Source organism: Lutra lutra, chromosome 6, assembly GCF_902655055.1.
Source record: "Lutra lutra chromosome 6, mLutLut1.2, whole genome shotgun sequence".
Lineage (NCBI taxonomy): Eukaryota > Metazoa > Chordata > Mammalia > Carnivora > Mustelidae > Lutra > Lutra lutra.
In genome coordinates, this window is record NC_062283.1 from 71,415,013 (window position 1) to 71,431,194 (window position 16,182).

Consider the following 16,182-nt stretch of genomic DNA (forward strand, 5'->3'; position numbering starts at 1 on the left):
ATGCTCTCTCTCTGTCTCGCATGCACGTGTGTTCTCTCTCACTCTCTCTCAAATAAATAAAATCTTAAAAAAAGAAAGAAAGAAAGAAAGAAACATGAACATGAACTACAGGGGAACTTAAAAATGTTTCTGTTATTCCTGCCACGGAGCAGAGGATACATGCGCACTGTGCACTGAAGGTGCACTTGACAGCCATCCCAAGAACAAAAGCAGTATGTGCTATTCTTGCACTGTTCCCTAAGGGACATTATGTCAAAGGACAGTTCCTCCAGCTGGAGGGAAAGTATCACATAATTGGTGGTAGATGTGATCTGGGGACAAACTATAAAACCTAATATAGAGCTTGACCAGGTGTGACTAAGTAGTGTCTTTATAAACCCCAACACCCTTTCTAGCTAGCTCTTTGAGACCCACTGAGCTCGAGACCCTCCTCATTCAGAAGTACCTCCTATTAGATGGAGGTACTATAGTCACCAGGCTATTCTGTCTGCCCAAACTATTGCTCCCAGCACTGACAAGCCGACCAGCTCGGACAACTGTATTGCTTAAGTGATTCTTTTGTCCTCAGTATACAGGAGTTTTGGACAGGCCAGTCACTGGAAGGTTCGTGAGGCCTATAACTCCATAGACCCTTCTTTGTGAACTGCCTTGCGGGAACAGTGGGCCAGACCAGAGACTGGGAACCAACTAACGGCAGTCACTCCCCAACATGCTCAGAGGCCTGGAGCTGCTGCTGGATGAGTCTACTAGGGACAATGTAATCCACCCTCTTTTGAGGGTATCTGAAACGGACACAACAGGGAGAACTGACCTACTAAAGAGAACTGAATGAGTCTGAGAGACCCACAAACACACACACACACACATACACACACAAAGAAACAGTCACAGGAAAGTATCTGAGTCACAATAATGGGAGAACAGGAATGCCTGATGTTTTATATCTACTTTGCACAGACTCCCATTCCCCAAATTATGTTCCAGCCAAAGGAAGCAGCTTCTTTTTTCCTGTCCCTCAGTTTCCATACTTGTGAAAAAGGGGTTAAAATGATAGCCTGATATAGAACTGTTGTGAGAAAGAAATGGGTTATTACGTGCACAATATTTAGAATAGAGCCTAGCACCTAATAAGTACTAGATAAATACAGATATCCCTTATTATCCAAACTCCTGTTTTCTGAAAAAGGAATTTGAATATAGTAAGATAAATTTTCTGATAAATTTCTGGTACTCAAATTCTGGAACAAAATAGATTTGGCTAGAGATACTTGTGTTACTTATTATAGTTAAGCACCTCATCATGTGCCAGATACCACGCTGTGTGATTTACCAACCTTCTTTTTCAATTTTATTGAATTCCATTTGACATGTAACATTATATAAACTCAAGGTATATGACATATTGATATGCTACACTTACATATTGTAATAGGTTGCCATTGTAGTGAAAGTTAGCACTTCCATCATGTTACTTAATTACCATTTCTTTTTTAATAGTGAGAGTGATTAAGACCTAGTCTCAGAGTGCCTGTTTGGATCCCTCTGTTAAGCCTCTGACTCCTGGTTTTGCCTCATGATCTCAGGGTTGTGAGATCAAGCCCCATGTTGGGCTCTGTGCTCAGTGCGGTGTCTGTCTCCCTCTCCCTCTGCTCTCCCCGCCAGCAAAATAAATAAATCTTAAAAAAAAAAAAAAAGATCTAGTCTCTTAGCAAGTTTGATGATTATAATAGAATACTGTTGTTTATATTCACTATACTATGCATTAGATCTCCAGGACTGGCCTACCAGTTTTAAGTGTGTACCCTTAAAAAACATCTTTCTTTATCCCCCAACCTCCAGGCCCTGACAACTACTATTTTACTCTGTTTTTATGAGTTTGATTTTTTATAATGCTATATATAAGTGATACCATACAGTATTTGCCTTTCTGTCTGACTTATTTTACTTAGCATAATGTCCTCAAGGTCCATCGTTGTCAAATGGCAGATTTCCTTTTTTCTCATGGCTGAATGTATTCCACTGTATATACGCATACCACATCTTCTTTATCCATTCATCTGTTGGTAGGCACTTGGGTTGTTTCCATGTCTTGGCTATTGTGAAGAATGCTGCAGTAAACATGCCAGTGCAGGATATCTCCTTGATATCCCATTTTCATTTCTTCTCATGTACACCCAGAAATGGGACTGCTGGATCATGTAGTAGTTCTTTTCTAATTTTTTGAGGAACCTCCATACTATTTTCCATAGTTGGCTACACCAATAATACATTACTACCAACAGTGTACAAGGGTTTCCTTTTCTCCACATCTTTTCCAGTACTTGTTATTTCTTGTCTTCTTGGTGAGAGCCATTCTAACAGGTATGAGATGATATATCTCATTGTGGTTTTGATTTGCATTTCCCCAATGGTTAGTGATGTTGAGTACCTTTTCATGTACTGTTGGCCATCCCTATGTCTTCTTTGGAAAAATGTCTAATTAGTTCTCTGCTCATTTTTTAATCTGATTGTTTGCTGTATGAGTTCTGCATGTATCACGGATATTAACCCTTTATCCAATATATGGTAGGCAAATATTTTCTCCCATTCCATAGGCTGCCTTTTGAAGATACTGTTGCAGCAGGACATGTTCTACATGATAGAGCTGGATACAAGCATGCAGTCCCAGACCAAGTTAAGGCACCTGTTCCTCTTTGAGTAGTACATTGTCACCTTTAGCAAACTACTCAGGAGGGGTCCTTCACTCCAGACTACATGTTTGAAAGGAGAATCATGACGAATTACTTGCTCCCAGATGAGAACATGGACAGTGACCCCAGCGAGTCTGCACTCACGAAGAGGGAGACTTCTGAGCAGATCATTCTGCAAGCCATCAATACTGACATCCAGTGAATTTGGGCACAGGACACTAATCAAGTCTTAGAAACACAGTGAGACCCCTTAAATGCTGCCATGGGACCTCATTCATCAAAGACTAGTATGTGCTGAAGGGGGATGACATCGGTGCGAATCAAGGTGAGGTGGTCTTGGTCCTCACTGTCAACACGTGCCTGATGTTGTCAGCCTGCCAGCAACCATCCCCTCATAGCTGAGGCCTGGGTCCTGGTGTCCCTCACCAAAGCTAGGGTGGCAGCAAAAAACAGTGACAAGAGCACTAAATAAGTGCCGCATGGGATTCTCGAGCAGTATGTGGATTTAACAAACTGAAAACCCACCCCAAAATATGAGCATGTGGTAGGGAATCACTGCTGCTTATTCTCAGTGGTACCGCTGGAATCACATGCAGCGGGTCATCCAGCCCAGACCTTTCCAATTTTCATTGTTGGGGGTAGTGGTTTTTCTTTCCTTTTTACTTATAATTTTCTCTTTTCTTATAATTTTCTCTTTTTTTCTCTTTTCCTCCCTATTTTTCATTAAGAAACCTCCTGAAGCCTTAAGTGATGCAAAGCCTGCCTTCTGTTGCTCCATTTGCCCACAGGAGTCACTGGACTGGACTTCTATTTTTCCTGTAGTCAGTTACCCACATATATATACCTGAAGGTGGTTTTCCCCGCTTCAAAACAAGGAGTTTAGACATCAACTAAAGAAGAAGTAAAATGAATCATACAGCTTTAAGCATCAGCACAAGCATTCTACAGGAGAATTCCAGTTAGCAGGTCCTAACCACTAACCGTATTTTATATATGTATATGTTCTGCAATCAATCAGCCTTTGTCATGGCTGGGGTTTACAGCATCCCATGGGTGGTACCTTAAGTGTTATCTATTTACTCATTAGATGTCTGAATTCCTTACACAAATTTTTTCTAGACTATACTTGAAGGACCACACAACCGTACAGGCTGTCTTTTTGACTTCTAGGCAGCTCTAACCACTAAGAGGTTTTCCTTGTACTAATTCTAAAACACTTCCCTGAATTTTCTGGCTATTGATTCCAAAGGATATAGAAAAGTTTAATTCCATCTCTATATATTTGAACCCTTTAAAACAATTATAGAAAAGTATTTCTCCAATTACTCTTTCTAGAAATGGTTCAAAGAAAACATGGGTAATATTTTAAAAATACACAGCAGAAGTTGGTATGAGTTAAATGAGAAAGAATAGCTTAAAAAATAAAATGTTGATTTCCAGGTTTCCAGAGGATGATGGCAGCTACTTATGTCTAAATTTCTCCACATGTCCTTCAGAGACCTTACAGATAATCAAAGGAGCAAATAAACCCATAAAACAAAACTAAAAAATTAGAGTGAGAGAGAATACTGCAATGTTCAATGTACATGGAAATTTTAAAATCTGGCAGAGCTAATTTAAAGCCCACAAGGCAATAGAAAGATCAGTGGAGACTAAGTGAAAAGGAGAAGAGACCAATGGGTTCCTCATGATGGTGGAATACAGCTAACATCACCCTTAGAAGAACAGAGTTCCACAGAGAATAGGGCAATATTGAGAAAAGGTTTGAAACCTTGAGGATCAAAGCAGTGACTACTGGGGAATAGAAAGGGGGATCTGAAAGTTCTTGAGAGCAGTGGTGGCTTTCTTGGGAAAGTTCCTGGAATAGATGGCAGTGACCAGTGACCAGTGACCAGCAAAGGTCAGGAGTCCCTTGGAGTCCTGGCAATCAGGGGAAGGGGAGATAAGCAGTGGATGTTAAAGATCCTACTAAACAAATAAGAAACAGAATCAGAAGACACATCAACCACTCCCTTAACCTTCAGGAAAAAAACAGTATCTGTTGAGTAATAGGCGCTCACTAAGATTACTCTGAACTAAAAACTAGTACATTCTCCAAACTTCTTACCATCACCATTATAGAATAACTATTATTGATTTAGAAAAAGAAAAGACATTTAAAAGTAATGGAAATAACATGCAACACCTATATAAAACTACTATAAGAATCAAAATACCTCAGGTGATAAAACCCCTTTCTGATAATCTGCCATAAAATCCACAAAGCAGAAGAAATCTGCTCAATTTAATATCCTTAAACAAACATTTGCATATGTGAAAAAACACTCCAAATCAGAAATTCAAAAACTCAAAACAGAAAAGTACAAAAAAGAAGATGTATATCCAGAGAAGACTCAGGGAAGAAAAGTAAGAGAGAGAGAAAAGACAAAATAATTTCAGGGGCACCTGGGTGGCTCAGTCACTAGACGTCTGCCTTCAGCTGGGGTAGTGATCACAGGGTCCTGGGATGGAGCCCAGTGTTGGGCTCTCTACTCGGCGGGAGGCCTGTTTCTTCCTCTCCTACTCCCCCAGCTTGTGTTCCCTCTCTCACTGTTTCTCTCTCTCTCTGTCAAATAAATAAACAAATCTTAAAAAAAAAAAAAAAAGAATTTCAGAAATGAATGTTCAAATCCGAGACGCCAAAGACTCAAGACTGGAAATATAATAAAGAGTGCTGGGAGGAGGCATAAAAACACCAAGAGAATAAAAACAAAATACAAAAGAGCTAAAAAGTCTAAGACACAAATTGGTTGCTATAGAATCTAGGCAAAGAAGACCTAAACTATATGTAATTAGAATTTCTGAAAAATAAAAACAAAGGACAGAGCTTATATATATAAAACTGTAATTCAAGAAAAAATTCAGAAAGAATTTTATATTTCAAAGGGCCCACTAACATCTAGACAAACCGACCAAGAATAATCAACTGACACATAGCCTAGTAAAAATATTGTATTTTAAAAAAGAAAAGAAACCCTTCTGGGCCTTTAGGCAAGAAAATCAAGTCACCTACAAAGCAAAGGATATCATAATGGCATCATATTTGCCAACAGCAACGCACATAGCAAGACTACAGGAAAGAAAGTGTAAGTCCCTATAGGTCTTCATATCCAGCCAAGCTGTTTTCAAGTATCGAAGCTATGAAAAATAGTTTGAAACCTGTACAAACTCAGTGTAGTATTCAGGAGCCCTTTCCAAGGAATCTCTTAAGAGGATAAGCTTCATTTAAGTAAGAGATGTTAGTGATGCTCTGGACTGATGGTGAGCACCTGTGAAGACAATTAATTTTAGATCAAAGATCAAAACACAAGAAGGGATACAAGTAGAAGAGTATGTGTTATCTGTCCTGTCAAAGTATAAATAATACAATCTTTTTTTAATAGTAAAGAGAAGGGAGAAGGGGGAAAGTACAAGCTCATTGGTTATCACACAGGTAACAGACTCAAAGGTATTATTTAAAACTTCCAACTGAGGATAAAGGGGCTGCTGGCATTATAAAAGGTATTTTTTTTTTAAAGGTTAACTCCTAGAATAGCTGTTGGCAAACTTTAGGTGGCAGGTCAAATCCACTTCACCTGTTTTTGTAAATAAAGTTTCAATGGGACACAGCCAAATCCATCCAGTTACATATTGTCTATGACTTCTTTTGCTCTGTCTACATTTTAGACATTAATGTAGTCATATTGTCCAAATTAACAGAGGTGAGTAGTTGTGTAAGAGATGGTATGGTCCACAAAGCTTTAAATATTTACTATCTGGGCCTTTATAGAAAAAGTTGGCCAACTCCTAATGTATAACAAAAATACAAACCTTCCTAAATCCCAAACACATAGAAAAAGAAACGTAGCAAATTTTTAAAAAACGAAACAGTTAACTCTAACCATATTGGTAATACCAATAAATGTAAATGTGCTTAATTCATACATTAGAAGAAAAAGATCTTCAGGTCATTCATAAAGCAAAATAAAGTAAGACCAACTGTATGCTCTATATAAGAGAACAGACTGAGGCAGCTTTTCTGCCCATAGGTCCTGTCTCCATGTTATAATAAAAACACCCCAAAAATAAAAATTTAAAAAATTTGAAAAATTTAAAAAAGAACAAACTGAAATCTAAAGGTTAAGCATGAAGGAATGAACAAATATATATTAGGCAAATGCACTAATATGATATCAGGAGTTGTGATCTCAATACCAGGCAAGGCAACATTCCGACCAAAAGCCAAAGACAAAGAAGTACAAATGCCAAAGCCACAGCAACACCTTCAGAAAGAAAAAGCTATGAGAGATACAAAGAGAACCTGCAGACACAGAATAACAACAGATGAACACAGCATTCTCAGTCTAAGACATGTCAAACATACAGAAATTAAGATATAGGGGACCTAAACAACATCATTTATAAGGCATAGTGTACCTGTGTGTATTACATTGTGATCACAGAGAACAGAACTTCTCAAGCACACATGCACCAGCCATGGAACTGTCTTTATATTAGGCCACCAAAACAAAACAAAACAAAACAAACAAAAACCTTATGAAGTTCTTTAAGGTACAAATAATACAAACAACAACTAGAAATTAATAACATCAAAACACAAGTAAATTTTAAAAGTTTCTTCTACCTGAAACCAAAAATCTCTAAGTAAATTCTTGGTAGAAAGAGGACATACAAATTCAAAGTGCAGAATTTCTAAAAAAAAAATATGAAAAGATGATAATGAGAATACTACATATAATAATTATTGAAGCAGTACCAAAGCACATATGTATATATCTATATCTATCTATCTATACACTATCTTTTGCATAAAAGATTCAAACACATGCTCATCAACCCCCCACAATGTGTTTTTGCTTATTTTTGCAAAAAAAGAAACAAGGAAGGATAAATCAGAAACCAATAAAAAATATAACCATAAAAGACAGGAAAAAATAGGATGGAAGAGGTAGGGATAAGAGTGTGATATCTTTGGTATATCTTTTTATGTAGTATTGACTTTTGAAACATGTTTTAACAATTCAGAAAATAAAATAAAATTTTAAAAAGACTAAAAAAAGCAAACTCTAAAAGTGAACACAAGCATAAATTTAAAACCCTATTTCCTAACTATCAAGTCAATAAGATGACCACACAAAGAAAATAATTAATTCAAATAACCTTTGAATATGCATTCTGACCAAATATGACTTTACTGGAGTATATTCTAAGAATACGAAAAACTGCAAAGAAGGCTTGAATATTAGTTTTTCTGTGGTTGTTGTTACTGGCAACAGTGTTGGTATAATAATTCTGAAATTATTTGGCAGACTCGATTGAGTTCAGAAACACAAGGAGTTCTGTGAACTTTCATATACATATGAAATAAAATATTTTTGGAGAGTTGTAAATCCTAACTTACCCTAACCTAACAGGACTGGTTAGAAAACAAAGATTTTTTTTAAAAAAAGTATACAAATACTTGCACAACAATTTAAATGTACTTAATATTGCTAAACCATGCTTAAAAATGGTTAAGATGGGGATGCCTGGGTGGCTCAGTTGGTTAAGCTGCTGCCTTCGGCTCAGGTCATGATCCCAGGGTCCTAGGATCGAGTCCCGCATCGGGCTCCTTGCTCGGCAGGGGGCCTGCTTCTCTCGCTGCCTCTGCCTTCCTCTCTGCCTGCTTGTGTGTACTCTCTCTCTCTCCCTCTCTGGCAAATAAATAAAATCTTTAAAAAAAAATGGTTAAGATGGGAAATTTCATGTTTGTGAATTTTACCATATGGTAGGCATGGAGCCAGGATATTGACATCTACCAACCGGTAAGTTGAGACTTCCCTTGGAAGAAGGGTTTTGTTATTTTCCTTTCACAAATGACTACATTGAGGCCCAGAGGTGGCAATTACATTGCATAAGACCAGAAAGTAGTAACAGAGACTAGAATTGACTGTGGGTTTCTCTGACCTCAAAGCTTATGCTTTTTCCACCATAACCAATAGATTTTTCAAAAAGAATATTAACAATTTAGTTTTACTTATTTTTAAATATAATTTAATTTTTTAAAACATTTTATTTTTTGAGATAAATAAGATAAAAAAATAAATAAATCAGATAAATAATAAATAAAAGATAGTATCTATTTATTTGAGAGAGAGAAAGGGAGAGAGAGAGCACTAGCAGGGGAGGAGCAGAGGAGGAGGGAGAGGAAGAGGGAAAAAATTTCAAGCCCACTCTGCAAGGTGCACTTGGACTCCATCTCACAACCCTGAGAACATGACCTGATCAGAAACCAAGAGTCTGATGCTTAAGGGACTGAGCCACTCAGGTGCCCCGTACTTTTGCTTTATTTAAATGAAGGGACACTCACTGCTTTTGTTATTGTTGAGTATTTGTTGTTATGAGTAGTGAGAGTGGCAGTTTTAAGGACTTTTACCAAGAATTCACAAGGAGGGAAATAATTCCAGAGGAAAGGTGTTTGGTCTTTTGGACACTAACATCTGCCCTTCCTAGGTGTTGTTTCAGGTCACAGCCTCTGCCTGGAAAATATGGAGCCTAACAACTCAAGGTGGAAGAGATTCAAATCCAAGTCATATGCCTAATCTGTTTTTAAACACAATTTTAAACTCTTAAATAGTATAAAAAATGTGAAATCTGGTTGAAATACATGTTCGGGCCAGCATGAATTAGAAACATCGTGTTCAGAAGCAAAAGCAGCACCTGCTAAATGCTCATCCACGTGTGGTGGCCCTGTTACCCCTGGGAACCGGCTGTTCGGTAAGTTCAGAGACCTCAGGAACCTAAGCTGTGTTTGTACAGCAAGGTAATTAAAAAATATCTTCACTAAATTGCTCAAGTTGAAGAAATTTAAAAAGCAAACCATTACATAATAATATAGTTATGCAACATTTACAAAGTGTGTTTTAAAATGCATGATAAAAATTAAATAGTAAAAATGTCTTTATGAATCCAGAAATAGTTATGTAGGGTGTGGAACAAATCAGAATGCCACCAACATCCAACACCTGGATGAATAAGAACTAGTGTAAGGATAATAACTAGAAGAGAACAAAGATCCTGTAATTCCTGGAATGTGGTAAATTATAGTAATCCTTAAATGAAATAGATATGCCAAAAAGCTTCAAAAAATAAAAATTCTTGCATAAATGTAATGAAGCTGAAAGGCTAAAATATCAAGTCTGATCCATGCCACAGTTCAAAGAGGTATTAAAGTTTGGATAGTAGCCAAGACAAAAGAGAAACATTTGAAGAATTTTATCTTAAAAAGATAACCATACAAATGTTTACCATAATAATAACCATAATATCAATATCTATTGTGGTACAATGGTCAAAAAGTAAGCCCTTAAGAAAAGTTCGTAATATCATATCATTCAAAGTGCTTCTCATGCTAACGTTCAGTACATGTAACATATTTGACAAATGGTTTAAAGGAGAAATAATTTGAAACTGACTGTAAATATGAGTAGCACATGTTTTCTAGTTGTAAACTGTCTCCTTTCCCAATGAACAAAAAGTTCCAATATGAAAATTATTCATTAAAATTATTTCCTTTAGAAGATGTCACTACAGGGACGCCTGGGTGGCTCAGTGGGTTAAGCCGCTGCCTTCGGCTCAGGTCATGATCCCAGGGTCCTGGGATCGAGTCCCGCATCGGGCTCCTTGCTCGGCGGGGAACCTGCTTCTCTCACTGCTTCTGCCTGCCTCTCTGCCTTGTTGTGTGTACTCACTTGCTCTATCTCTCTCTCTGGCAAATAAATAAAATCTTTACAAAAAAAAAAAAAAAAGAAGATGTCACTACAAGTTAAAAAAAGGGTTTTACTGATGATAAATATATTCTCTCTCCCTGGACTGTTGTTCCTTTCCATTCCCTTCATCTATCCTCCTGTGGTAGCTTACTATCCAAGTCCACCAGCAGCAGTCAAACGTAGGCCATGAACTTGTACCCATCCATACACTGTTACCAATCAAGGAAGAGATAAGTACAAAAAAAGTAAGTGTTTAGAAATTTTAATAGCAATTTCACAGAATGATTTTAAGTCTGTTGAATCTAAAAATAAAATATATGGAAGAAATAATTAAAAACATGGGTTTACATTAAATTAAGGATTATTGTGGTATAATTTACGTAGAGTAAAATCCAACTTTTTTAGGTGCCCCTCTATAGTCAATCTCTTCTCCTAATGCCCAGTCCTTGGCAACCACTGATCTGATTTCTCTTCTTACAATTCTGCCTTTTCTAGAATTTCATATAAATGGAATCATAAACTAAGTAGTTATCGTGCCTGGCATCTTTCACTTCACATAGCACTTTGAAGATTCAATCATGTTTTTGTATGTATCAATAGTTCTTTTATCTTTCTAGTAGTATTCTACTGTATGAATTTATCAAAATATTTATCCATCCACCAGCTGATGGATTTCTAGGTTATTTTCAATCGTGGGTGATGATGAATAAAGCTGGAATAAGCATTTATGTGTAAGTCATTTTTTTGTAAATAAATATCCAAGTGTTCTAGCACCATTTTTTTAAAAAATGACTATCCTTTTTCTTTTGAATTATCTTGGCATTGTTCTTAAAAATCAACTAACTTTATACCTATGATTCTATTTCTGGACCCATATTCTCTTCCACTGATCTATGTCTATCTTTATACCAATGCTATGCTATCTTGATTATTGTAGCTTTATAGTAAATCCTGAAATAAATTAAATTTTACAGATTTGTTCTTTTTCAAAATTGTTTTGGCTATTCTAGTTCCTGTGCTTTTCCATATAAAATTTAAAATTGCCGATTTCTGCAAAAAAGCTTGCTGGGATTTTAACTGAAATTGTACAGATTCTATAGATCACTTTGAGGAAAACAGGTATCTTAACAACATTGTCTTCTGATGAATGAAAGAGTATGTATCGCCACTTACGTAGGTCTTTAATTTCTTAAACCAATGTTCTGTAGTTTTTATTGGAAAAATCTAGAATGTGTTTTGCTAGATTTATCCCTAAACATTTCATATTTGTGGATACTATTGTAAGTGGTATGTTTTACTTCAGTTTCTAATTATTCATTGTAGCATTTAGAAATATAATAAATTTTTATATACCCATCTTGCATCCTGTGACTTTTAAAACTCATTTATTAGTTCTAATACCTATTTCATTGATTCTTTTGAGATCTTCTATAGAGACAACCATGTCATATAGATAGTTTTAGCTTCTTCCTTTCCAAACTGAATGTCTTTTATTTCTTTTTCTTGCATTATTAAAATGACTAGAATTTCCAGTATAATACTGGCCAGAAGTTAAGACTGGACATCCTTGACATGCTCCCAATCTTAAGTGGAAAACATTTCACTTCATCAGAAAGTGTGAAATGTTCCTTTTAAGTTTTCCATAGATGACATTTAAACAGGCAGATGGACTTCTCTTCTTATTTGCTGAGAATGTTTATTATTATTGGGTATTTAATTTTGTTTGATATGTTTTTTGCATCTATTGAGATGTTTTCTTTTTTATTCCACTAATATTATGAATTTACATTGATTGATTTTCAAATATTACATCAAATTTGCATTTCTGGATGATCCCCACTTGGTTGTAACATATAATCTTTTTAGTATACTGCTGGATTTAATTTACTTAAGTATTATTAAGAATTCTCATGTCATGGGACACCTGGCTGGCTCAGTTGGTACATCATGTACTCTAGATCTCAGGGCTGTGAGTTCAAGCCTCACACTGGGTGTGGAGCCTACTTTAAAAAAAAAAAAAGAATTTTCATGTCTTATGTTCGGGGAATATCAATCTGTAGTTTCATTTTCTTGTAATGTCTTGGTCAGGTTTTGGTGTTTCCATGGAATATTTTTTGCCATCTTTTAAGTTACCTATGCATTTGAATGTAAAATCAGTTTCTTGAAGGCAGCATTTAGTTGAGTCTTGCTTTTCTATCCAATCTGAAAATCGCTGCCTTTTAATTGTTTACATGATTATTAATATAATTATTGATATGGCTGAATTTCTATCTACCATCTTGCTAACTGCATTTTATTTGTCCCATCTATTCTTTGTTCACTTTTTCTTCTCTTCCTGTATTCTTTTGTGTTATTTTTTTATGATTCCATTTTACCTCTACCACTGGTTTGTTAGTTACACCTCTTTTATTTTTTAGTGGTTTTTCTAGAGTTTACATCTTTAACTTCTTACAGTTTACCTTCAAATAATATTATAACACCTCGTGTATAGTGTAAGGCCATTAGTGTCTGTAAGGCCATGAGAATTGTTCTGGGTATTGGCCTTGTTGTTATCTTTACCCTCAATACAGCACAGACTTTGAATTCTTTCACTGTTGAGCGGTTGTTACTTTGTGCATCCAGATGGGGGATGTAGCGCAGTGCTGAAGACCATTCTCAGTGTTTCTACTCTACCTTCAGCTTTCAGCAGTCACCGCACACCTCACCACAGAGGGGTCTCTTTCCATATCCCTGCGCCTTCCCTACTGACAGACTGCTTGTTACTAGGTGTTAGGCTTATTTGGGGGCCAAGTTGGTTTTTGGTCTCCTGTTCTGAGGCAGCGTCTGTGAGCCTGCTTTTGGATGGGATGGGCTACAAAGCTGTAAACCTTTCTGTCCCTTCCACCTGGTGGCAGCAGAACCCTGCCATCTATCTGTGATGGTCCTGGGGCAGGAGGAGTTGTTCTGTTCTTATCCCCATGGTACAGACCTCTGTTTTGCCTTGGTTTAGGATCCTGAACCTGAAGAGTGTTTCCAGCCCTTCCCTCACGAGAAGAAGGCTTTTACTTCTACCCTTCTCCCGGAAGAACCATTTTGCCTAGCTCCTGTGGGAGGGAAGGATGATGCTCTAATCTCTTCCCGAAGTAGAAAGGTTTTGGGTTTTTTTTGCCTCTATTCTGCCAAGACGCCATGGGTTGCAGCCTGTGGAGAATGGCTTGCAACTGAGAACTCCCCTTGGATTTGGAGCTCCCAGTTATTCAAAACTAACATGCTAGGGGCGCCTGGGTGGCTCAGTGGGTTAAGCCGCTGCCTTCGGCTCAGGTCATGATCTCAGGGTCCTGGGATCGAGTCCCGCATCGGGCTCTTTGCTCAGCAGGGAGCCTGCTTCCCTCCCTCTCTCTCTCTCTCTCTCTGCCTGCCTCTCCATCTACTTGTGATCTCTCTCTGTCAAATAAATAAATAAAATCTTAAAAAAAAAAAAACTAACATGCTAGCCATGCTTAGACATCAGGGAATTTTAAAAATTTTAGTTGTTTCTTATTTGCTTTTACAGTAGCCACCTCTTCCTCTCATCTCTGTCAAAGGTGAACAGTTTGTGTGCCTCATCCCTCCTCAGATGGGCTGTCACACTTTAGAATTAAGTTCCCTTGATTTCCTTGTAAATCAGCTCTCTGATATGTTCAAGGGAAGTTATGATTTTTGCAGGCTATTTAGATTTTTCTTGTTAGGATGGGAGTGACATGCTCTTACAGCTTTCCACACCCTGGAAATGGAAGAACAACTTAGGCTTATGTTTTGTATATCTTTGCTTTTTAATTTCATTTTCTAAAATAATCTTACGACATATTTACAGATAGCAAAAAAGGTACATACTAATTCACACCTAGCAGAGGGTAAGGTACGAGGTATGAGTAATCAAATATTTTCACTTTAAATAAAAAATTCCTAACATAGTAATATGCCCACTGTAGATATACATTATTGAATGAGAGAATAAGTTGGATCCTACACTGAAAGTTCTTCATAATTCCCCTTCATAAATTAAGTCAACCTACATTTATACTTTAGTTTTGCCATCCTTTGTCCCAACAACTCATTTTTACTTCCTCATACACCTCCATGGGGATGCTAACTTGTGTCTTGATGAACGTAACTGATAATCCCTGATAAGACCAAACATACCTTGCAGTTCAGTAAGGTTCACATTTTTCCATGATCATATTATTAACTAATCTCATTATTCCCATAGATTTTAAAGAAAAGGAACTCTTACCCAGCCTTAGCAACACTTATGGTTTGTTGCTCCATTGCCTCATGGATACTGGTTCTGTCATGCTCTTTGAGGCTGTTAAACTCATCGATACAGCAAAGGCCCTCATCTGCCAGTACTAATGCACCAGCCTCCAAATTCCATTCTCCTGAGTCTTTCACAGCAGTTACTGTCAGACCTAAGGAAACAAGCAAGCTATGTCAGCTTTTATTTCCCAAAGCCTATCTTATACCTATGAGGGAAAAGTACCTACATTTTAAATGGAAAAGAGTCAATGCTTTTATTTCTAATCTGTCAAGAGTGAATGGCATCAGACAGAGATCTGGAGGTTCCCAAGGGGAGGAGGAATGGGAGGATGGACAAAATAAGTGAAAGGAATTAGGAGGTACAAACTTATAAATGAGTCATAGGGATGTAAATAAAGTACAGCATAGAGAATATAGTCAATAATATTGTAATAACTTTGTATGGTGACAGATGGTAACTAGACTGAGCACTGTAAGCATTTCATAATGTATCTAATTGTCAAATCACTATGTTGTATACCTGAAATGAATATAATATTGTATGTCAACTATACTTCATTAAGAAAAAATGGATGGCATTAGGAAAACCATTTCTGGTATCCAGGCACTGGAAGGCCTCAGAAGATCCTATGTTCTAAAAATATAAGATATGTTATTAAGTATTTTATAGCAACCGGAAGTCTCCAAATTTTCTCTTTCCTTACTAGGTACCCTTACTGAAAAGAAGGAGCAAATAGATCTTCAGAGATCTTCTGACAAGAAGTTCTATATAATATGCTGTTTATAGAGAAGGTCCAAAAGACAGAAAACAGGAGATATTAGAGTCCAATGATAAAAAAGAAAAGTTTGCTCCTAGTCACAGCAGAGAAAGATGACTCCTTTAATATGTCTTTTTTGGTATTGATTCATCCTTTATACCAGAGTGGTCAAAAGCAAAGACTCTGGGGGCACCTGGCTGGTTCCATCAGTTAAGCATCTGACTCTTGGTTACAGTCCAGGTCATGAACTTGGGTTTATGAGATTGAGCCCTGTGGTGGGCTCAGTGCAGAGTCTGGTTGAGATTCTTTCCCTCTCCCTTCCCCTCTGGCCCTCTCCCAACTTGTGCGTGTGCAGTCTCTAAAATAAATGAACAAACAAATAAAGTCTTAAAAAAAAAAAAAAAGGCAAAGGCTTTGGAGTCACACAGACTTGGATCTTGAATTCTGGATCTGTCATTCTGGTTGTCAGTACTGTAGGCAAGTTTCCTAATATGTTTTATAAAACATATAACAATGGAATGTATCTTACAGAGTCTTGGATGTTCAAATAGAATATAATAAAACTCTTTAAAAGGTATATGACACATACTGAGTACTTATAATTGTTGTTGATAAAAACTGATAAGCTAGACTGACCAAGAAAAAAAGAGGAGAAACAAGTTACAAATATCA

General features: G+C 36.9%; 1 protein-coding gene across 4 annotated transcripts in view; it reads right to left on the reverse strand.

Annotated features, from left to right (window-relative positions):
* Positions 1–16,182, reverse strand: part of MCM9 (minichromosome maintenance 9 homologous recombination repair factor) — a 90,446-nt gene that overhangs the window by 21,816 nt on the left and 52,448 nt on the right. For 3 of the 4 annotated variants that reach the window (XM_047732941.1, XM_047732938.1, XM_047732940.1), the window contains one exon: positions 14,730–14,904. In XM_047732941.1, coding sequence (XP_047588897.1) covers positions 14,730–14,904 — 175 coding nt within the window. Of the gene's footprint in view, positions 1–10,705; positions 10,780–14,729; positions 14,905–16,182 lie in introns of those variants that run through there. The other variant, XM_047732943.1, reaches the window with a different exon arrangement.